The 24,039-nt window shown below is 40.0% G+C and overlaps 1 protein-coding gene across 2 annotated transcripts in view; it reads left to right on the top strand.

The window, feature by feature from the left end:
* EGLN1 (egl-9 family hypoxia inducible factor 1) overlaps nt 1-23,341 on the top strand; it is a 63,214-nt gene extending 39,873 nt beyond the window's left edge. Inside the window, 4 exon segments of one of the 2 annotated variants that reach the window (NM_001206046.2) lie at nt 10,976-11,095; nt 17,007-17,143; nt 19,709-19,776; nt 20,792-23,341. In NM_001206046.2, coding sequence (NP_001192975.2) covers nt 10,976-11,095; nt 17,007-17,143; nt 19,709-19,776; nt 20,792-20,856 — 390 coding nt within the window. In that variant the 3' untranslated portion in view covers nt 20,857-23,341. 2 annotated transcript variants of the gene reach the window in all.
* The last annotated feature ends 698 nt before the right edge of the window (nt 23,342-24,039 follow it).

Here is a 24,039-nt window from a genome sequence, read left to right as displayed (position 1 = left end):
CAAGTTCAATCCTTGATCAGGGAACTAAGATCCTGCTTGCTGTGTGGTGCGGCCAAAAAATAATGTGATGTTTACACCACTCCCCCCCAAAAAAATCATTGATAAAAATATAGATTAACTAGAGGCTGAGACATAACAGAATCTCCTTCCAGGCAGACGGAGACTTAGATGTGGGATTTTATCTCACATCTAGAGATGGGGGAGAAGCAGTCTCTTAGGTTTGTATAGCTCACGTCTCGACATCATATCAAATACAGAAGAGTGTGTGTGTGTGTATGTAATTTTTGTCATCCCTTGCAAGTGGAAAGCTATTGAACTTCAAATTTATTTCTTATAACCTAACAATATTTCTGTCAACCTTTAGCATAGATGGTAAAACTCAACTTCTATTTTAAATATAAGTTATTTACATTAATCCCACCACCCCCTTAGTCATTAACTAATTTATTCAACAGGTAGTTGAGCACTTGTCTTTGGCACAGATTAATAAAGCCTGATTCATACCCTGTAGGAATCCAGAATCTGATTGGGAAAATCCAGAAAATAAGTATTATAATGGTGTCTGGATACGGTAGTTCATAAACAATTAAGCAGCTATCTTTAGAATGAGCGAAGAACAGTAAAGAACATAACTCATTCAAGGTGATGAAAGTAGAATAGAGACTAAGATTATTTGAATTGGGCCATTATTATTTTCTAAGACCAGATCTGGCTCTTACACTGGTTACACTCTTGGGCAGTGGTTTGGAGAGGCAGAACTTAAAACAAGGCCCAGATAGATTTCCTTGTAAAATGTGGATAGTCACTGCCTGACTCACGGAGCCGTGGCAGGACTGACATGAGATGTCCTGTAGACGGGTGTTCTCTCCCGGGAACACTTGTCCTCTCACAAAGCCTGCAGCCTGAGTCTCTGTCAGTCACACCACAAACGCTTTTCAGAAGTGCTTGATTGTCTGCCTACAAAGAGAGTTGCGCTGTTATTGAAAAAATCAGCTCGTTATTAGAGTTATTGATCTCTTAAGTCTTGAGTTATATATTTTTATAACCATGCGTTACATGTTCTTATGAACAGAATGCTGACTCTGTTAAGTTTTAAAATGAATAAAGCATTTAGTGACTACTAAATATCTCTCTAAGCATTAAGGCTCAGGCTAAGTTTAAACATTTAAGTACTGCATTTGAGCTCATTCATTTTGGAAATTTTCTTTAAAAAATCAGATTTTTGTTGTTACTGTTGCATTGATTCTACATCAAGAAAATTAAAACCAAACATTTTGATAAACCATAATGAAAAAGAATATGAAAAAAGAATGTATGTATGTATATAACTGAGTCACTTTGCTATACAGCAGAGATTGGTACAACATGGTAATTAACTGTACTTAAAAAAAACAAAACTACAGGATTTGTAATTAAAAAAATTTTTTTAAACTGTTTTTTCTCCTTTATCGAGTAACACAAAGAGGAAATGGCTAGCTGTGTACCAACTCTGGTAAGAGAAGCAGACTCATTATGTTGCAGTTGTACTTTGGTGCTACTCTGTCACCTACTCAAGTGAATGAGAACCTGCTGAGCTGATCGTGTCACTTCGTCACTCAAAACTCCTCGGTGGCTCCATTACCCATGAGATAAAACCGAGTTAATTTAAAGAATGCTGACCTTCTAGGAAGCAACTTCGGATGTGTCCAGCCCTGTCTGTCACACCCCTTGCTCACACTTTGGGCCCCCCTCCCCCCAGTCGCAGTTTATACAAAGCGCACACCTGAGCACATTCACCGTGCTCTTCCTCGTCTTTGTTTGTGACTTCTTTTCCTGGAATAGTCTCACTCTCCTCTCTGCCTGGTCAATTTATATTCTTCTTTCAAGACCCATTTATCAAGAAGCTTTCCCCGATCCCAGCTTCCCCTAATGGTTGGTTGATTGAAATGGTGAGTTTTCCTTTTCTGTTCCACTGGACTATACATTCTTCACAGACTGTCTTCCTGCCTCCGAGCAAGTGAACTCTTTAAGTCTCAACATGTTCAAAACTGGACTCCTCACAAGGCCCCTGCACTGAGGCTGTGCCACCTGTTGTCTTTGTCCATTTAAGGTAATTTCAGTTTTTCAGCTTCTCAAGCCAAAAACCTTAGAGTCATACTCTCTCTCTTACTCTGTACCAGTCCTTGTGGGAATCCTGCTTATGATTCCTTCAGAACAGGTTGAGGATCCAGTCACTTCTTAAGACTGTGATCCAAGCAGTCAGCATACTTCATCTGATTTATTGCGGGGAAAGCTTTCTCATTCATCTTCTGCCTTCCACTTGTGCCAGCCTTGGTCTGTTTTCCACATCAGGGGTTGCAGACTTCTGCGAAAGGCCAGGTGGTAAAAAATTTGAGGCTTTGTGGACCATACCCTCTATCACAGCTACTTAATTCTTTTATTGCCTGAAAACAGCCATAGATAATAATACATAAACAAACGAGTGTTCCAGTGAAACTTGACTTACAAAACCGGGCAGTGGGTAGTAGTTTTCCAGCCACTCTCCACATGGCAGCCAGACTGCTCAAAGCCCTCCAGTGACCTCTCTCTTAGTCCTTTCAGTGGTGTCTAAAGCCCCAGCTCTTCCCCTCTCTGACCTCATCTTGCACTGTCCATGGCTTTGCTCTCTCATCTCCAGGCACACTGACCCTCCTTTTCCTCACACAGGCCAGGCCCACCACCTGGAACATTCACTCCTCATCTCCTTCAGGTCTGCTCAGATGGGTCTGCTGGACCCACCCCATTAACACCCCAGCGTTGTATTCCCCATTCCTGCCTTGTGTTTTCAAAATACTGATCTTCTCACATACTATTTATTATGCTCTGTGTTAACTTAATTTTTTTGTTTGTCCTCTCTCCTCCTACCAGAATATGTTCCCTGAAAGCAGTCACTTTTTTCTCTCTTCATTATTGTATCCCTAAGATCTAGAACAGTACCTGACATATGCTCAGAAATGCTCAGAAAAGATTTGTTGAATGAATGAACAAATAGTGGATATTTTTGAGGTTGTTGTTTTTTAATGCACTCTTCCTTCTCTGTCACTGCACCAAGTCCTGACTGTTTCACAGTCTTCATTTTGCCTTAATTCCCTTGTGCTTCAGTCCTGTGCCCCTCATCCGGGCTAGCATCTCTTGTCTATGTGTCAGTAATCTCTAATTCCAGGTCATCCACTCCATCCCCTATGAGTAGCCTAAGTGATGTTTGGAGAGTTGAAATATTTTTTTGCTACTGTTATTTGAAATTTGTTACTGTTGTTCAGTCACTCAGTCATGTCCAACTCTAGGTGGCCCCATGGACTGCAGCACACCAGGCTTCCCTGTTCTTCACGATCTCCCTGAGTTTGCTCAGACTCATGTCCATTGAGTTGGTGATGCCATCCATCTCGTTCTCTCTCACCCCCTTCTCCTCTTTGCCCTCCATCTTTCCCAGCATCAGGATCTTTTCCAATGAGTCATTTCTTTGCGTCAGGTATCCAAAGTATTGGAGCTTCATTCAGCACCAGTCCTTCCAATGAATATGCAGGGTTGATTTCCTTTAGGATTGAGTGGAAATTTGGGCCTTTGTTAATCAGAATCCTATGGAGTGCTTGTTTAAAATTCTGAGATCGCAGGCCTCATCCCATACTTACTAAATCAGGATTTCAAGTATGGCGTTTGGAATCATAGTTTAAGAAGAAGACCAGGTGATTCATTTGGCTTCACTGACTTGTAAAAAAAAAACTGAACATCTGGCGAGAGCCTTTCTGCTGGCCCCTGCCCAGCTGTCCTTCCCTGTCTCCCACAGCCCTGGTGGGGACTTCATCTTCCAATGGTACTTACCTGGTGGTGGTCCTCTCAGGGTGCCATATTTGTTCATGGTTTTTGAAAATACTGTTTCCTTTACTTGAAAACTCCCTCTACTCTGGAAAAGTTCTATTACTATCCTTCAAAATTATGCTCATTTGTCACTTTCCCTATAAAATGTTTTCTGATGCCCCATTCCCATTAAAGCATTAATCATCCTTGCTGTCTGGGTACCTTGTGTAAGACCCTGCTTTGTTTATTACACTGTCCTGGATGCCTTTGCGTGACTGTCTCCCTGTTACGACCTACCTGAGCCAGTTCAGTTTAGGTATTAGCTTCTCTTTGAGAGATAATGCTCAAGTTTGCAGCTTCAGATAAATGAGCAGTGTTGACCTAGTCCTGCTAAACAGCTTCTAGATGGCATGTTACTATGAAAACAAAACTCAGAGCTCTGCTACACCCACAAAAGTAGTCTTAGAGACTCTCCATTTTAGAAAGCTTAGGAAAGGTTTATTCTAGGCAGAAGTGCTAATCTGGTTTTAGTATTCATTTTAACATAGGTAGGATCAGACAACAAAATTCCCTTGTAGGGGACTTATCACAGAACCTGTAGGAATCTTAAGCCCTAGGGAACCATCCCAAAGAGAATAGGCTCCTGGGTTCATTAGACTCCTATGCATGTACTCATGTAAGAGCAGTGGTCCCTGTGTGGTATCTAACCAAACCACATAGCTTATTCACCGCTCTTCTATACTGTCATCATTTCTAATACCTGTTATGCTAATTACCAACATCTGTCGATTTGAAAAGAGATAAGGATCGAGGGTTTACCTGAGGTTTTTGATTAGAAGCTTTCATCATTAATCAGTAACTCTGTCCTGGAGTGGTTTTGCAGATGTTCACTAATGATCCAGGATGAATAATAGGACCCTCTAATTCAAGTCCTCCATTCCATCAAAGCAAATCAACACTCTCTATGCTGAAATAACTTACATAGTTTAAATCACACCTCTCTTCCAGACTCTGGAATTTCAGGAAGCAGGTGTTGAACTTTTCATCTCTGTATCCCCAGGCTTAGTGCACTGCCTGTTCTGTGGGCCTTAAGAGGTGCTGAAATTATTGTTGGTAATGTTCAGCAGCTGGGGGTTTTGTTTGTTTTCTTTGTTTGAATGCTAAATTGCAAGCTTGCCGGAGAATTATTTTATTAATAAAACAAGTTTGCCACAGCTGTCAGAGACCGTGTCTTAGCAGAGCGCCTTCCTGCCGGGGCTGGAATGCAATAGTGTCTCTCCTGGAGATCAAGCTGAGGCCTGCCTGGACCCCTGCCTCCTTGTGGGGAGAGGTTGCTCGGTCCTCCTCCTCAGGTGCTGTGGGTGAATGGCATAACTGCAAAGCCTGGCCTGGGGACCTGAGGAAGGGCTGTGCAGAGCTGGTGAGCTTGCAGCCGAGGCTAACAAATCACAGGTCTCCTCTGACAGCAGAGCCAGGCAGCCCAAATATAAACTGCTCCACAGACCAGTTCCTGACATGTAAAGTAGAATTTTATCAATTCCTTGCTAAAAGGGAAGAGTGCAGTAAGGCCTCATTAAAGATGAATACACTACCTGTTGAAACATTGCTCTTAAGTAAGTTGATTTTTAAATGTATATTGGAGTTGTTTTCTCTCAGGCTAGAATTAGGGCCCAAGAAGGAAAATAGTGTGTCTGGTATTGAATTAAACAGCCTATCATTCTTGGGCTATTTAAGGAGTAATTTGTAGCAATACTATTATATTATCTTTCCTTTTCCCCCTGCATTTCATTCCGATGAGTATGGTCAGAGGAGTCTCTTGGACTTTTTAAAACTTTAATTTATAATTAATATGATTATACTCGGCCTTTGTATACAAATTATAACTAGCTCGTATTAAATATTCTATAGGAATATAAAAATGTTGAAATTGTCGTTTTATCATATGATAGAAGATTTATACTTAAAGATCTCTCAAAGATCAAGAGAGAAGTGATGAATAACCCATTAGGAAAGTGAATAAAGGATGTGAGTAAGCAGTTGACAAAAGAATGAAACAGCAAGTAAAAATATGAAAAATCTCATAAATTGGGATTTCCCACCAGCTCAGATGGTAAAGAATTTGAGAATCTGCCTGCAATGCAGGAGACCTAGGTTCAATCCCTGGGTGGGGAGCATCCCCTGGAGAAGGAAATGGCAACCCACTGCAGTATTCTTCCCTGGAAAATTCCATGGATAGAGGAGCCTGGCCAGCTACAATCCATAGAGTTGTAAAGAGTTGGACACAACTGAGCAACTAACACTGTATGTTATTTATAACATTAAAGTTTAGCAAATAAGTCAAGAGATTTAAATTTTTAAATGCCTATGGATTGTCCTTCCTTATCACCTCTGTTTAACAGGCTAATTAATACAGTGAACAAAATTCATAATTTTACAAAGTTTTTAGTTATATCTTTTAGGAAATAAGATTACCTAAACAAGTATAATTGAAATCTGCAGTTTAAGGAATAAGATTATAGTAGATACCAACTCGTTTTTAGTCTAGTTCTTGCAATGATATGTGTCCCCCCATATTTGAGCTAGAGTTGCGTAAACCCGAATGATAGTGCTCGTGGTGGGTACCTGTGCTGTGGGAATGGAGGAGGAAGAGACTTCAGAGCAGTAATGCAGAGTTGGAGGAGACCTCCCAAAGCGCGTGGGACAACTGAACCTCGTGCATGCACGCGTGTGTGCGTGCATGTGTATGTGTCCGTCTGTTGTTGTGGCCAGTGGGGAGTCCCTCAGGAGCCGGCTCCTGGTTCACCTGAACTCTTCACTCGGACTGAACACAGCCTTTCTGGAAGCAGGAACTGAGGAGGACGTAAAGCAGGCGGTTTTCTCCTCCAGACTCCTCAGCATCTCTGTGACGTTTGGCAAGGTTTTCATTCTCATTATAGCTATGTTTTCTAATCTCCAAAATGAAGAGATTAATTGGACCTACCTCATAAGTTTGTTGTGAGGAGTGAACGGGATGATCCTTGCCTGGCTTATGGTGAGTGCTTACTAAACGTTAACTGTCTGTGTCTGCAAAGGGCAGAGGGCTGTAGACCTGGGACAGTATATTTTAATAGAATAAATTTTCAAATAGTAAAGCTTTTCCCCACATTCCAGGTAAAAAATAATACTTTGTTAGCCATAAAATTTTACTTTTCTTAGCTTTGAATCAGTGTTTTAAAATAATTCAGTTCAAGAAGGAAAAAAAGTGAGTTTCCTGGTTCAACTTCATATTGAATACAAGCCTTCCAATGCCAGAAATAAATGTCTTCAGATTCCAGAGAGGTACCACAAACCTCTTCCTTCCTTTTATTCTTAAGAGTAAAAAACAAATTTATGGTTTTTCTTATCCTAAGAACATCTTCAATCATGTATATTTTCATGTCAAAAAGGGAAAAAAATAGCATTTAATTGTTTTGCTTATGTTTAAATAGGTTTTTCCCAACGAGAAACTGAAATGTTTAAAATTGGTGTCTCAAAGACATGTCAGATTAGGAATGTGCCTCAGAATGGTAGAGCAGGCAATTGCATTGTTTCTTTTTCAGGCAATGTCGAGTCTTTTCCACTGTCTTCCAGCCTAGCCCTCATGGGAGTGTGAGGTCATGTCTGCTACTCCTCAGAAAGGATAGAAGAATACCCAGGGAGTAGCACTCCAGTCCTCCTCAGATCTCTAGAGATAGTTGTTTTACTTGATAGACTTCAGTGACTTTCCTTATCCTTAGGACCACTATATACAGTGTAAATCTCTTGAAACAATTTTATCCTTTATAGGTATGCCTTCTTCCTCTGCTGAATTTTCTGCTGTCTTTATAGGTATAGGTATGTCTTAATCCATTTGGGCTGCTATAGCAAAATAACACAGACTGAGTAGCTTATAAACACGGAAATGTATTGCTTACAGTTCTAGAGGCTGGCAGGCTCAAGATCAAGGTGACCATGCTCGCCACTGTCTGGTGAAGCCCCTTTCCTGGTTCATAGCCACTTCTGGCTGTGTCCTCGCAAGGAGGAAGGGTCAGGGTTACTCTCAGAGCCCTTTTGTAAGAGCACTTATCCATTCATGAGGGCTCCCTGCTTGTGACCTCAGTGGCTCTCAAAGGTTCCACCTCTTAAATATTCGGGGCTTCAGAGTTTCAGCCTATGAATCTATGCAGGGATGGAAACATTCAGATCATAGCAATGTCCTTTATCTTACTTACATAATCTTTCATATAAATCCTAGAATAAGGAATCTGCCTTCTTCAAAGCTTTCATTGTAGCCATCCCTGCACAAGGACCACAGTGGCTCGCTGTTGCTCTTCCTCTGCTGAATTTTCAAGATTTCATCTTATTTGTGCCAAATTAACTTTACCTGCTTAATTAGTTATTAAGTGACAAAGCAGACCATTATAAACGACCTTGCTGTCACTCAGCTGTTTCCTGTGTTTGCCATGCCCGTACTGTTGGTTTTTTTATCCCTTTACCTTTCCAAATCACACCTGTCCTTTAAAGGTGAGCCAAGGTCATGTGTAGCTCAGAGCCTTGTCCTTTTATTTTATCCCACATGAATAATTCCTTTGTTCCGAATTCCTTTTCTGTTTCTTATCTGTACTATTCAGTTTATCAGTTGATTTGCAAGTGCCTGGTGTTTTCTTTCTTTCCAGCTAAGCCCTTTCAGACATACCATACTGACCCTTTTTGTAGTGGGATTTTGTAGGTATTTCATAATACTTTTTAATACTGCTAATGACTTCTAGACTAATAATGGTCTCAAGCAGGTAAAACCAGGTGTGGAATGAGTTGTTATTGTTTTACCAAGAGATTAAGAGAAGATGAATTTATTAAAAGTATTGTGAACAAGAACCTGTATATTAAAAAAAATCAAGAATAGCAATAGTCTTTTTTACACAAATATATATATATATATAATATACCTAGAAAACAAAATTATCAATTAAGACATAAAGCATAAATGTTATATAAAACCTATAAGCACTGTGTAACATTTAAGAAACTTAAAATTTTGATAGTCCAAATTGTAGCTAAGGATAACTTTGTTTAAATTCACATTTCTTTAAATGTGAATACTTATTTTAAACATAACAGCTTCTAGATTTCATGAGATTTTATAGAAATGTCTTTTTATGTTTTTTAGACTCCAAGTGGGGAGGAGTTTCAGGACATGCGTGAATTGCTCAGTGCGTTTCATTGTGTCGTGTTTAGGCCATGCGGATATTTGAGTGAATTCATTACCCTCCCAAATCTTTGCATGTTTCCTGCAGTATTTATCTTTCCCCAGAAGCTCTAGGAGTTTGACTCCTTCAGGTTTCAGGTTTTCCAAGGTGATCTGCTTTTTCTGGCTGTGCTTGGTTTTCCCTTCTCCTCTTAGAGTCTCTAGTTGTAGGCACAGAAGGGCTTGTCTGTCTTCTGGGAGTAGGACCCTCTTGCTTCTTTCTCTTTTATACATTACTCGTTTTACAGCCACCTGCATTTAGCTCTGATTATCAGTAGGCCTTCTAGTTTGCTGGGTTGTGGGGTTTCTCATCTTATCCTTTTTACAGCTGTAATAATGTCCTGCTGCCTTTGCTATGGCTGCTATAGACAGGTTGAGTCAGCAAACAGGCAGGCCCTGTGTAGCACTGACTCCCTTCCCCTGCCTTCCTTTCTCTTCACTCCGTGGTGTCCCTGTCACCAGAGCAGAGCTAAAGGGCTCTAGGGAACAGCAGACAAGGCTCCGGTGATAATGGCCCCTCAGATAATACATTTAGGTGGAGGTAACTGAGCTACTTCAGGATTATAAAATTTAGTTAATACAGTTGTTTAAAACTTTTATTACATCTTTTATTTTTTCCAAAAAGTCTCGCTTGGAATTCAGTGGAACCAGATAAATGGTATCCCAGTTGAGGGTTGGGGCAAGACCTGTTTGTTTGGTCTCTTGTCATTTTATGGGTCTCTGGGGTTGCAAAGAGTCGGACATGACTTAGCGACTGAACAACATTTTTCTGGACTGCCTATCAGTCACCCCTAGGTACCGCCATAGAACCCTAAAGGAGAACAATGTAGAAGAGCCTAACACAAACTTCTCATTCTGAAGCATAATCATAGTGTCTTCAGTTTTGTTCTACTCTGGAATATCTGGCTTATCAGGACCCCTGCTGGGAAGCTCCTCTTGCACCCTGTGCATGGTGTTAACTCTTTCACCTAGTATTTCTGGGTTTTTTTTTTTGTTTTTAGTAAATACTCCATTCATTCAGTTACATAGGCTGGAAACAGCAGAATCATCCTTCACTCTCCTTTTTCTCCACTTCCAGTCCATGAGCAAACCCTGTTGGTTTTCTGCCTTCACAATACATCCTACCTTGCCACCTTAGTCAACCTGGTTTTTGTTTTTCTCCTGGAAACAAACTGCAATAGCCAGCTAGCAGTCTTCTTTTTTCACTCTCCACCCCCTGACCCCCAACACACACGAGTATAGCGGTGTGTTACATGAATAACATAGTGTAGTGTCAGTAACTTGGGTTCTGAAGCCAGATTGCCCACATTCATACTTGATCTCCTGTCATGTGTCATTAAGAACATTAACCGTCCTGGGCCTCAGTTTCCTTAACAGAGGGGCGTGTTACATGCTAATTTGTCATTTAGTCTCATTAATATTAAATGAGTTAATGTTCAGCATTGATCTTCTAAATTGTGTCTTTCCAAATTGGTTCCACTCAGAGACAGTGTTGGAGGTGGTTTGTGACTGTCAAATGGTAACATAGATGTTCTGTGGTGAGCTCAGGGAGAATGGCCATCTTCCATGGAGCAGGACAAAGCCCACTTGATCTTGATTATCAGCATGAATAAAGGTCACAAAAGAGAGGCCTTTCTGCAGTCTCTCTGATCCTTCCATGTCAGCTCTTCCCATCACTGTGAGACAGTTCTCCAGACCTTGCATTGTTCACCAGCCTACCCTGTGCTTTTTATACACATAAATGTAGAAGGTCTTTACTTCTTCTTATCTACAAACATGATTTTTTACTAGAGAAAGAATTTAAATGTAAGTCAGAATAGCCAAAAATCAGAGATCTTTGTTATAAGCTGTTTTCCCTTTTTACTCATAGTTGGACTATTAAATTTATTATTATTATTATTATTATTATTATTGTTACAGGCCATGGTTGCTTGTTACCCTGGCAATGGAACAGGTTACGTACGTCATGTCGATAATCCAAATGGAGATGGAAGATGTGTGACATGTATATATTATCTTAATAAAGACTGGGATGCCAAGGTATGCCACCTAATTGAGCATTTATTTTTTATCTTACAGGTGTTCTTTTCTCACAAATACTCCTCATAGGTGAGACTGACTTTAAAATGTGGAACAGTTAAACATTTCTCCTTAGATATGCTTTACTGTAAGGTATTAGGGGTGGATCTTTATTAAAATGAAACAGATACTAATATAGCTCAAAAAGTAGATTCCCTTATTTTGGATATTGAAGCATTCATCCAAAATTTAACTTTTACAGAAGTATCTTTTGTTAAAATAATACCCAAAACACTTATGAGAATTTTTTGCTCTATTACGACTTTTGAGGGAGATTATGTATAAATGATTATTAAGAATTATTTGCTATTTAACGCCTACATTTTATTTTTTGCATTGTTGCAGAGATGTTGTTTGGCATTGAGTTGTTAGACTGTTGGAGACAGGACTTCTTTCTCTGATTATGAAGTTTATCAATACTGACAGATTCTATGGTACAGTCAGAATGTACAATACACCTAATCTCTGTTGTTTCAAAAATATATTCCCTGAATATCAGCCTTAGTTTCACTTAAGTTTAAAAGATTTAAACTTCAGAAATGTGTCATGTATGATTGCATTGGAGATTGTATAAACTAATTTTGGTTGATTTCTCTAAAATCTTTTTTATTTACATATATTGAAGCAAAATAGAAAAGTGAACATAATATATAGCCCAGTGGATTTTCACAGAGTGAACACACTTGTGTAGCCATGGTAATTTTTAAAAATCAAATAACCTTTAAAACACCTTCCTTCGCCACACATACATATGCATAAATGAAAATCACCAGGTCCTAAATGTCCAAAAACATAGTCCTGTTCTAAAAGCATATCCTAAAACTTAGTGATCCAGTAATCTTTCTGTACCATACTGATTTAAAGAATATCCTCTGTCCTTGATACTCTTGTAGAAAACCTTAAAGACTCCATACAAAAACTATTAGAACTAATAAATGAATTCAATAAGGTGGCAGGGTATAAGATTGATATATAGAAGTCTGTTGCATTTCTTTATGCCAACAGTGAAAAGAGAAGGTAGAAAAAATCCTGTTTAAGATCACATCAGAAAATATGTATCTAGAAATATACCTAATCTATATGCTAAGGCTTATAAAACTCTGATTAAGGAAATCAGTGATGATGCAAAGAAAAGGGAAGATATCCCATGCTCTTGGATTGGAAGAATTAATATAGTTAAAATGGCCATACTACCTAAAGCAATCTACAGATTTAATGCAATCCCTATCAGATTACCCATGACATTTTTCACAGAACTAGAACACGTAATCCTAAAATTTATATAGAATTGCCAAAGCAATCTTGAGGAAATAGAACAAAGTTGGAGGCACAGCCCTTCCAGACTTCAGGCAGTGCTGTAAATCTATAGTAGTCAAAGCAGCATGGTATTAGCACAGACACAGACATGTGGATCCATGGAATAGAATAGAGAGCTCAGAAATAAATCCACACGTCTACAGTCAATTAATCTTTGACAAAGGAGGCAAGAATTTGCAATGGAGAAAAAAACAGTCTCTTCAGCAGATGGTGTTAAGAAAGCTGGACAGATGCATGTAAATCAGTGAAGTTGCTATATTTTATACACACACACACACACACACACACACACACACATAATAGAACACTCCTTCACACCATACACAAAAATAAACTCAAAATGGCTTAAAGACTTAAATATAAAACATGACACCATAAAACTTAGAGAACATAGGCAGTATATTCTCTGACATAAATTGTACCAGTGTTTTCTTAGGTCAGTCTCCCAAGGCAATAGAAACAAAAGCAAAAATAAATACGACTTAGTCAAACTTAAAACAAAAATACAACCTATGGACTGGGAGAAAATATTTGCAAACAGTGTGACTGACAAAGGCTTAATTTCCAGATACACAAACAGTTCATACAATTCGATAATGACAACAAAAACCCAGTCAGAAAATGGCAGAAAACCTAAATAGGCATTTCTCCAAAGAAGACATTCATATGGCCAATAGACAAGTGAAAAAATGCTCAACATTACTAGTTATTAGAGAAATGCAAATCAGAAGTACAATGAGGTAACACCTCACAAAATGGTCAGAATGGCCATCATCAAAAAGTCTACAAATAATAAATGCTGGAGAGGGTGTGGAGAAAAGGGAACGCTCCTACACTGTTGGTGGGAATGTAAATTGGTGGAGCCACTCTGGAAAACAATATGGAGGATCCTTTAAAAACTAGAAGAGTTACCATATGATCCTGCAATCCCACTGCTGGACATATATCCAAAAAAGATGAAAACTCTAATTCAAAAAGATACATGCACCCCCAGTGTTCCTAGCAACACTGTTTGCAGTAGCCGGGACATGGAAGCAGCCTGAGCATCTACCAGCAGATAATGGGCAGAGAAGTCCTTACAAGGGAACGCTATTCAGCCATGAGAATGAAACTGCCATCTGCAGCAACACGGATGGTCCTAGAGATTATCATGCTAAGCAGAGTAAGTCAGAAGAGAATGACAAATATTATTATGTATGATTTATGTGTACAATCTAAAAATACTACAAATGAACTTATTTACAAAATATTTAGAAATAGATTCAGACTTAGAAAACAAACTTGTGGTTAACAAAGGGGAAGGTGGGGAGGGATAAATTGGGAGGATGAGATTAAGAGGTATACACTACCATATATAAGATAAACAAGGATTTACTTTTAGTAGAGGAAGCTGTATCCAATATCTTATAATAAACTATAGTGGAAAAGAATTTTCAGGAAAGAGTATAGGAAAATACATATATATGTGTAACCAAGTCACTTTGCTGTACCTCTGAAACTATTACAATATTGTCAATCAACTATACCTCGATAAAATGAATAAATAAAGAACAAGTAACAAGGCTTTCCTGGGGGCTCAGCGGTAACAAATCCGCCTGCCAATGCAGGAGACACAGGTTCAATCCCTGGTCTAGGAAGGTCTCACGTGCCGTGGAGCACCTAAGCCCGTGCAACTCCTGAGCCTGTCCCCTGGAGCTGGGGAGCCACAGCTACTGTGCTCATGCGCCCTAGAACCTGTACTCTGCAAGAGAAGCCACTGTAATGAGAAGCCCACGCTCCATAACTAGGGAGTGGCCCTCACTCTCCACAGCTGGAGGAAGCCTGTGCACAGCAGCCAAGACCCAGCACAGCCAAAGATAAAACGAATGAATTTTTTTTTTTAAAGAGCAAGTAACAAATGCAAGAATATTATAGAAGTGTGACAAGCAGTTAAAAATAAAAAATATTGTTGTTTTTTGAAAAGAAAGAATTTCCTCTGTCCTATACTCTAAGTTCAAAATGGAGGTAAGTTTTATTGCTAGTATATTTTGAGGTTTTTTTGTTAAAACTTTCAAAGTTTGAAATCAAGAAATTGTTAATTCACCTTGAGCTCAACATACAAAACAACTGGTGTAAATTTAGTTAAAACTTAACATTTTTTTTTCACATTTTGTAAATCTCTAGAAAATTAGAAATATGTTTGATCAACTCTTCCACATTTTGTTAGAGTCTAGGTTCTTTCTAGGCTGATCCTTTATATGACCTATCTAAGGTCATCAGTATATAATTTTTAAATTAGTACATAAGCAGAGAAAAGTCTTCAGTGCTTTTATATGTAAAACTGAAAACTTTCCTTGCAAGATTTTGCTCTGAATAAGTACACTGTACCAGAGGGTGCTGTGGGCACTGGAAACCGAGCAGAAATGGAGCTCTCCCTCACAGAGCTGGGCTCCAGTGGAGGGTGCAGACCAGATGGACTGGTGATTACAGTTGGTTATACCAAGTGCGGGACAGATTGCTGTGGGAACACATGGCAAGGCTACCTGATGCGGGAGTCAGGGAACGCTTCCCAGAGGAAAATCAGTTCAGTCGCTCAGTCGTGTCTGACTCTTTGCGACCCCATGAATCGCAGCACACCAGGCCTCCCTGTCCATCACCAACGCCCAGAGTTCACTCAGACTCACGTCCATCGAGTCAGTGATGCCATCCATCTCATCCTCTGTCATCCCCTTCTCCTCCTGCCCTCAATCCCTCCCAGCATCAGAGTCTTTTCCAGTGAGTCAACTCTTCACATGAGGTGGCCAGAGTACTGGAGTTTCAGCTTTAGCATCATTCCTTCCAAAGAAACCCCAGGGCTGATCTCCTTCAAAATGGACTGGTTGGATCTCCTTGCAGAGGAAGATAGGAAGCTTTAAAACCTATCTCTATTCCCATTGACTCCAGGGGAAGGACAGAGAGAAGCAGGAAGAGAAAAGAAGGTACGCTGTCTGTCACAGTCTAGACCCCCTTTAGATGTTCACAAGTGCCCTGGGAGCCTCTCAGGGCAATGCTTGAACCTGCAGAAGGCGGGCAAGGGCACCAAGTAGCTTGAATCTAACTCACTTGACTATGAGCCTGGTGAACAGCTTCTCTGACTGTTGTGGAACTGAGGAATAGGCTCAGCCTCCACAGTGTCTTGATCAAGTATCAACATTCCGTTCAATTCAGGAGTCTGCTTGTTAGGAGTTTAGTTTTTCAAGAGTAAAGAGTTACTCAGTTGGGTGGGGGTTACCTTGCTTAAGTCCTGCCAAGATTATAATCACCACAATGACATCTGTCTGAATTGTTCCCTACTTGGGAAATAGATGGGGAAACAGTGGAAAGAGTGTCAGACTTTATTTTGGGGGGCTCCAAAATCACTGCAGATGATGATTGCAGCCATGAAATTAAAAGACACTTACTCTTTGGAAGGAAAGTTATGACCAACCTAGATAGCATATTCAAAAGCAGAGACATTACTTTGCCAACAAAGGTCCATATAGTCAAGGCTGTGGTTTTTCCAGTGGTCATGTATGGATGTGAAAGTTGGACTGTGAAGAAAGCTGAGCACCGAAGAACTGATGCTTTTGAACTCTGGTGTTGGAGAAGACTCTTGAGAGTCCCTTGGACTGCAAGGAGATCCAACCAGTCCATCCTAAAGGAGATCAGTCCTGGGTGTTCATTGAAAGGACTGATGCTGAAGCTGAAACTCCAGTACTTTGGCCACCTCATGTGAAGAGTTAACTATTGGAAAAGACCCTGATGCTGGGAGGGATTGGGGGCAGGAGGAGAAGGGGACGGCAGAGGATGAGATGGCTGGATGGCATCACCGACTCGATGGACGTGGGTTTGGGTGAACTCTGGGAGTTGGTGATGGACAGGGAGGCCTGGCGTGCTGCGATTCATGGGGTCGCAAAGAGTCGGACACAACTGAGCGACTGAACTGAACTGCAGCAAGGGCCAGCAACAGATCCTGGAAGAGTCGGTATCAGAATGCATGGGGAGTCCCTCTGGTCTCCCGTAGAGACAGATACCTACTGGGGTAAATGGTAGTGGCCCTCTGTGGACGAGTTCAATTATATAGGCCCAGTGCTGATGATAAATGACACTTTCTCCTGATAGATTGAGTTCCTTAAATAAGACTGCTCTATTAATATTATCTGTTGAACTTTTAAAATATGGTGAACTATTTCTTTGACACAATCATTTGTAGTAATTTTCTTCAGAATGATTTGAAAAAAGAGTAGGTAAAGCAAGTCATCACCATACATAAATAAGGAATGCTTACTAGTTTTTCAGACTTTCAAGTGTCACTTTAAGACTTTTGAGTTCAGAGAATATTCATCTGTTTCATCAAATATTTACAAAATTCCCTAAAACAAGGAATGAATTTTTCCTTGTATCTCTGCATGTACTTGAAATCTCAATTCCAGACATTATTAATTGAGATGTTATGTGAACAGTTAAGACTCGATTTACTGAAGTGGTCTTTTCCCCCTAAATTTAATTTTGTTGCATTCTTGGTTGCTCATATTTACATATTTGGCTCCTTTCCTAGGTAAGTGGAGGTATACTTCGAATTTTTCCAGAAGGCAAAGCCCAGTTTGCTGACATTGAACCCAAATTTGATAGACTGCTGTTTTTCTGGTCTGACCGTCGCAACCCTCATGAAGTACAACCAGCATATGCTACAAGGTAGTATTCCTTTAAAGGAAAAAAAAAATTGGTAAAGAGCATAGTAAGATAGGAGGGGCTCAATAGCATAAACGTGAACGTTTTCTAATGAATATCTTCCTGTCCTTCAGTTACCTTTATCATAAGGCTTCAGTCATGACTGTTTTAATCTGAATGATTTTATAAGGGTGTTCACAGTTAGTCCCAAATGTCTTTGAGTCTCTGTGCAGCCCCTCCTTGTCTAGGGTGAGACGGGGAGGCTCAGGGTTCTTGTCTTCCCAGGCCTGTCTCCTTGGTTTGTGCATCTCTTAACTAGTATCCATTCTCAGACCTGGTGAGAGTATTCACGTGGGGAATAAGGACTAGGCAGAGAAGAGAAAGGGCAGCTTTGTTAAAGGGGGTCCAGCAGAAGTGGGGGGCAGAGGGATGGTATGGAAAAATGATACAGGGTAGAAAAATACATAATCAGAGAGTGGAAGTGTAGAGAAAAAAGAATACAGCAAAGAGAAGTAGAGAAAAGGTGTGTTAAAAAAAATTACCCTTCTGCTTTAATATACAGCATCTTTTAGGCTTATACTGTTTTTTGCATTTTCTGCTTTATACTCTTTCTACAAGGTTTCATTTTCTAAACCAATTTTTTACTGTATTCTTAAAGTTTTTTTTTACCATTTACCATGACCTAATTAAAATATGTAGACTATTAAAATGGAAGATGTTACATTGTTAGCAAAATATATATTTGTTTAAAAAAAAAAAGCTGTACTTTTTCAATACCTGTTTTTCATTATAGAAGGGATTTGGGACATTATAGTGAATTACTGGCACACAGTGGCTTAGATCTGGTGAGATCCCTTAGAAACACAGGAAGAGCTGCCTCTTGACAGTGATGTTGTATTATTTCATGAGGTTCAGACGGTGAAGGTTTTGTCACCTGTCCCTCCTTCCTTCTTTCTGAGCCGTGTTGCCTCAGCCCTTATGCATCTTAGTGAGTAGCGGGCTGAGTGGTGTGACTTGAGGCCGTAGGAGCTCTTGGGTGGAACCCGGGGATCCCATCACATCGCAGACTCTGTCCTGGATCCTGTCTCTCCTTCCATCACCCCAGTGCCCATCTCAGCCCCAACTGCTTCTTAAAAATCATTTCTGAACTTGAAACTGCTTCATTGATCTTCCTTTGTATTGAGTCTTGAATGTGATGTGGTGTATCCTTTCTCAGTGGAGATAGAGTGAACATTTTAGGTAATGAATAGATGCCATGCAATTATGGGTCGCTCCAGGAGTTTGGAGGAGGAAAAAGTGGTCTTACATTGGAATCGATTGGTCTAGTGTAGCTGCTGGGCCTGGAGTGAGGAGAAGCAAGGAGTAGACAGTATTGGCAAGGCTGGGAGGAAAGGGCGAGGCTGTGGAGTCAGAGCAGAGGCAGATATGTGGAGGAGGAATCTAAAGAGATAGGGGATGAGGCAGGAGAAACAGTGATGTGTGGTGGTTTACAGCTGTCTTCTGGGAAGGCCTTGGACAGTGCAGGGACCTGATGCAGATAGCTGAACTCTGGTTACTGAGGAACTAAGAGTTTGGGGCGGGTGCAAAAGACAGAGGAAAATATTTGTGTACCTTCCCCATTGCCATGGCCACCTGTGTGATAGGATAGGGGCTGGATCTCTGGAGCCGAGCTTGACCTCGGCTCTGTCCCTTTCCAGCCTCCCAGGCTCTGCCTCTGCTCTGCCTTTGACTCTTGACTGCAGACAGTTTGCTGGTTCATTTGATCAGTATTGTTTTTTCCCAGTGAATACAGGCCAGAATCTGCAGGACACTTTACTGATTGCTGCATTCTTCTAAGGAGCTGATCCTTTCCAACATGCTTTCACTCCCTGTGGTGTTTGCAGATTTTCTGCATTTTTAGTACCAAAAAGTGTAACTAAGCGCTTTGTGGTCTTTATTAAACGAGAGTCTTCATTCATTTGTCAAATGAGATGTTCCAAATGATTGAAATTTTCAGAAAAATGAAACAAGACATAGTACAATTGTTTTGATTAAAATCCTAAAAAATTCTTCGCATGATCGAACTTTCTTGATGACTCCAGGTTGTAAAATTATAAACGCCTGTCATGACTCTTTGTTGTTACGAGTGTAGTGACATCCTCTGATGTTGCTGAGAGTGCCCACTCTCCCCTGCTCTGCAGGCCTCTGCTCTGGTGTCCTCCTGTTTCTGTTCTTTTCTTCTGGAACGCTATTGATAACATGCTTTTTCTCTGACAGCCACTCTTTCCTTCTTGGTGTCTGTTTCTAATCTGCTATAGGCTTGCAAAACAGATAATAAACCGGTTATGTAGGTACTAAGAAAACCATAAAAAGTCACAAACTCTGCAGTGTTAATTTGAGCTAGTCCTGCCTCTGTGTTATGCTCTTGACCGTTGGGGTTCTTGGATAAGTGGGTTATCCAAGTGATACTGTGCCCACGTATCACCTGATGTCATTCACTCCAAGTTAGGTGTTGTTTTGCCATGATGAGTTTTACTAGATCTTTGCAAGAGCATTCCCTTTTTTCCTCCCAGTGTGCTCATTCTTACCCTGTTCTAAATTTTCTTTTAGGTACGCAATAACTGTTTGGTATTTTGATGCAGATGAGAGAGCGCGAGCTAAAGTAAAATATCTAACAGGTAAACATTTGGGGCCTGGGTACCCTAGAAGGAAGAGACTCCGCAGCCAAGCGGTGCTGTCCACGAGCCAGAAGCCTTGCTCTTTGTTTTTGTCAGATTCTTAATTCCTCTATTTAGAAGAAGGCTGCTCTTAAGTCACCTTTAACCATCAAAATTGCCCAAAGGTGAGGCAAGTTTGAAACAGAGCAATCTGGGGAAATGGTTTGAGCAAACTGAGTTTTCTGTGATTATCCTTCTCAGTCATAGGCTGTCTTCATCTCATTCTCCCCATGGAAGAAAGGTAATATCCTTTCCTCTTTAGATGTATATGCTCTGGAGAATAATCCAGAACTCCCACGTTAAATGTGGATATGAAGAAAATTAACGCAAAGGAGATGAATTGAGATGCTGTAGTCAGTGGATCTGACAGGCATGCGGAGTCCAATCTGCAAGTGGCGTCTAGTCACCCCCGCTTGTGGATGCCCTCCTGGAGCACTTGGGCCTGAGGTTTCCAGCAGATGGACTGCCGACCTGTCTCTTCTTTAACCCCACTTTGTATCTCACAAATCTGCTCCAGTTCACATTACTGATTTGACTACCTGTACTGTCACCAGCCATGGATAATCCCACATCAGCCTTCTATAAAACTATAAAAATTGAATATTCACGAGTTTCTGTTTATTTTCAAAGTCACTGTTGTGACAGAAGCCTAGTAGTGTGCTTTCAGTGAGGCTGAACACACTGCTATTAATATTTTATAGCAATTCAGTTTGTTTTTCAAAAAAAAAAGACAAAAATCATTATCCCTGTGTAGAAAGTGGTTTTTCCCATTGAAGGTTTACTAGTCCAGAGTCCCTGCATTTACCGTAATCAACCCTGAGGGTAACTTTTGGGAATCTGGGTGTGATGACTCTCAAATGATGTGTGTTTGCAAGTTGAAATGCTGTGCACACTGTTAGGAGCTCAGTGGGATGCAGGAACAGAAGCTCTCTGGTACTTAATGAATGAATGAATTTTTTTTTTTTTTACTTTGCAGGTGAAAAAGGTGTGAGGGTTGAACTCAATAAACCTTCTGATTCGATCAGTAAAGACGTCTTATAGAGCCTTTCATCAGCAATACCCCACTTCACCTACAATAATTATTGACGCTCTTTGTTAACTTGTGAATACAAATAAATGGGATAAAGAAAAATAGACAACCAGTTGGCAGTTTAAGGAAACAGAAACGACTTTTTTGTGTTGCATCAAAACAAAGATTTTGACTGTGTGGCTTTGTACTGCATGATTGACTCCAGACCTGTGATGGGAGGAATATGAGTTACCAACTGAAAGTGGTGTTTACATCTGGACATGAAATAAGTGCCCTAGGTAGAATTTTTTTCATTCTTATATTTTACCAGATCTGTCATCTAGCTGAGTTCATTTCATCTCTCCCTTTTTTTATATAGTCAAGTTTGAATTTGAAATAATTTTTGTATAATCAGGTACAATTTATCAAAACTGAATTGAGAAAAAATTACAGTATTATTTCCCAAAATAGCATCAATCTATTTTTGTAAACCTCTTCGTACTATTAAATTTTGCCCTGAAAAGCCTCTTATAATGATTGTTGCCAGTGACTAATGATTAATTTTGTTTTTACTTAAAATAAGAAAAGGAGCACTTTAATCACCAACTGAAAAATCAGATTGTTTTGTAATCCTTACACTAATTTGAACTCCTAAAAGACTGCTGCTGCTGTTTTTCTGACATTGTTAATAGTGAAACATAACAGTAAAACCGTCACTGTTTACTTTACCATTTACTACCAGTAACTTTTAGTTCATGTTTTATAAGAAAAATACACAGTAAAAAGGTTTTATCTTTTAAGTTACATTAAAAAAAAAAAAAAAAAAACACAAAAAACTACAGTGACTGGCACTAAATGAACTTGAGGTTCTCCTCAGCATCAAGTTCCCAAGATAAAGGGCTTTCTTCTGCTTTCAGGTACAGCCTATAGATGTAGAACGTACTGTCCCCTTTCCTAGACTTTTCCTTGTGCTTCCCGTCAGGTTGATTGTACTTTTGAGTTTTGCTGTTTTCTTCCTACTTCTGTGCCCATCTGGCCAGCAGATCAGAACCTCATTCCTGTTGGGTAGCGTCAGGGGGAGACTGTGCCTCCAGACCGAATGGTGTTGTTACAGACTTAACATCAGTGACTCCTCAGGCCACTGCTGGTGCACTCCCTAGAGGCGGTGCTCTCCGTCAGTACTGAAAGATGGATGTTCGGCTTAAAAATCAAAGCACGAAGCAAAAAACCAGATAACTTCTATGAGTCTTCTTTTTTATTTTTCAGAAAAAAGAGGGAATCCTACAAAATCACGTAAGTCCTCCCAGACTTGAGTTACGTAACACCTCAGTTAGGATGGATGTCTTAGACTTGAGTTTCCTAGGCTGTTTAGCAAAGCCCAAAAGGTGGTATCTGTATTTTGCATGAATTATGGGTGTAAGACCTGGCCCACTTCAGTTTTCTATCTCTGTCCTTGATCTTCTTTGCCAAAATAATGTGAGTGTACAGAAATATTTCTGTATATTTCAACCTATGACAGTTTTAGCATCTGTATAGTTTGTATTCAGTTAGAGACCTTTTCTATGGAAAGCTCAGTAATTTTTATTAAAAGATTGCTACTGTTCATGTAAAACATGAAAAAAAGTTGTTTAGTGAACTGGCAGCATGGATTTAGGGTGGGATTAAATATTCAGTACTGTGATCTCACTTCGGAGAGCTTGCAGGAGACAATTGTAGTGATTGCTGGTTTTCCTCACCCACTGCAGTTTTGTTCTACTTCCTTCCTAGTCCCGGATAACATTAGTACAATGCAGCATCTCAACAGTAAGTGCCTCTGCCCCCGCTCTCCCCTCCCGCCCCAGCCTGGTCTGCAGTGCGGTGCACTGCCTTAGGCCACAGCTCAAAACCGCTATTATTTTTAGGTTGAGTAGAAATTATGTGATGTTGGTGGGAGGTTTGTTTGTCAAGGTGTACAATAACAGCCTTTTAATCTGGGAGCCCCTGTGTCATTCAGATATGTATTTCTGCAGTTGTGCAAAGTGTCCGATTCTACTGTCTGTGGGTTGTGCTTGCCTGACAGGTTTTAAATTTTGTTGTGGGTTTTTTTTGTTTGTTTCTGGAAAAGTTTATAATTTCTTGGAGATTGTTGTGAAAGGATGGAGAAATCAGGATAGCCATTTCTTTTAATATCCATTTAAAATCTGTTCTTTTCATGTTAGTGGGACTGTTAACTTGTCACCAAGCAGGACTCTATATAAAACAAAATTTAAAACTATTTGTGGCCTATATGTGTTTAATCCTGGTAAAAGATAAAGCTTCTAATACTGTTTTTATTCAACATATTAACCAGCTGTAAAACACAGACCTTTATCAACAGCAGGCAAAGAATTTCAGGATTTACATACAGATAGACTATAAAGTCATGTAATTTGAAAAGCAGTGTTTCATTATGAAAAAGCTCTCAAAATGCTTGTAAAGCTAATCTAATTAAACAGATGTATAAATGTTCTTGAAAAAAATTATGCTTATTTCCACCTGTCTCTTGTTGTTTTTTGATTCTTTATCATATACTACTGACTTTCTTAATGGGCTCCTCCATCAGATACTGTGTTTTTCTCTCACTCATCTCTGGCTTAGCCCAGAGCATTTGGTACTACTTTTTATAAATGATAACAAGGGAAAGAGAACAGCAAACATGGAGTGTGACAAGTTCAGCAATCCTGGGAGTAGCTGGACTGTCCATGGGATCCATGAGCTCTGTGTTTGTATTCTCAACATTTAGGTTCTTGCCCTTTTGATAGGATTTTTTTTTAATGACTCTAATACACTATTGAGCCAATCTGTGTTGCTCCTCTGCTGCAGAAACAAAGGGCCATGAGGTTTATCTCTTAACTGTCACAGGTATCCTGTGTGTATATATGCAGAAAAGTATAATCGGTGTGGTCATGAACTAAAGAGCTGTTTACAACATGAGGTCAATATACATATTCATTTACCTCTTATTTAAAATATTTTTTGGTGTGGTGTTTTTGTTATGTTTCAACCTATCTTAGGGCTTCCCTCAATAGCTCAGTTGGTAAAGAATCCGCCTGCAGTGCAAGAGACCCTGGTTCGATTCCTGGGTCGAGAAGATCCACTGGAGAAGGGAAAGGAACCCCACTCCAGTATTCTGGCCTGAAGAAGTCCATGGGGTCACAAAGAGTCAGACACAACTGAGCGACTTTCCCTTAGGGCAT

The sequence above is a fragment of the Bos taurus genome, chromosome 28 (assembly GCF_002263795.3).
Source record: "Bos taurus isolate L1 Dominette 01449 registration number 42190680 breed Hereford chromosome 28, ARS-UCD2.0, whole genome shotgun sequence".
Lineage (NCBI taxonomy): Eukaryota > Metazoa > Chordata > Mammalia > Artiodactyla > Bovidae > Bos > Bos taurus.
The sequence above is the reverse complement of the archived record's forward strand: the minus strand, read 5'-3'. Positions and strand labels throughout refer to the sequence as shown.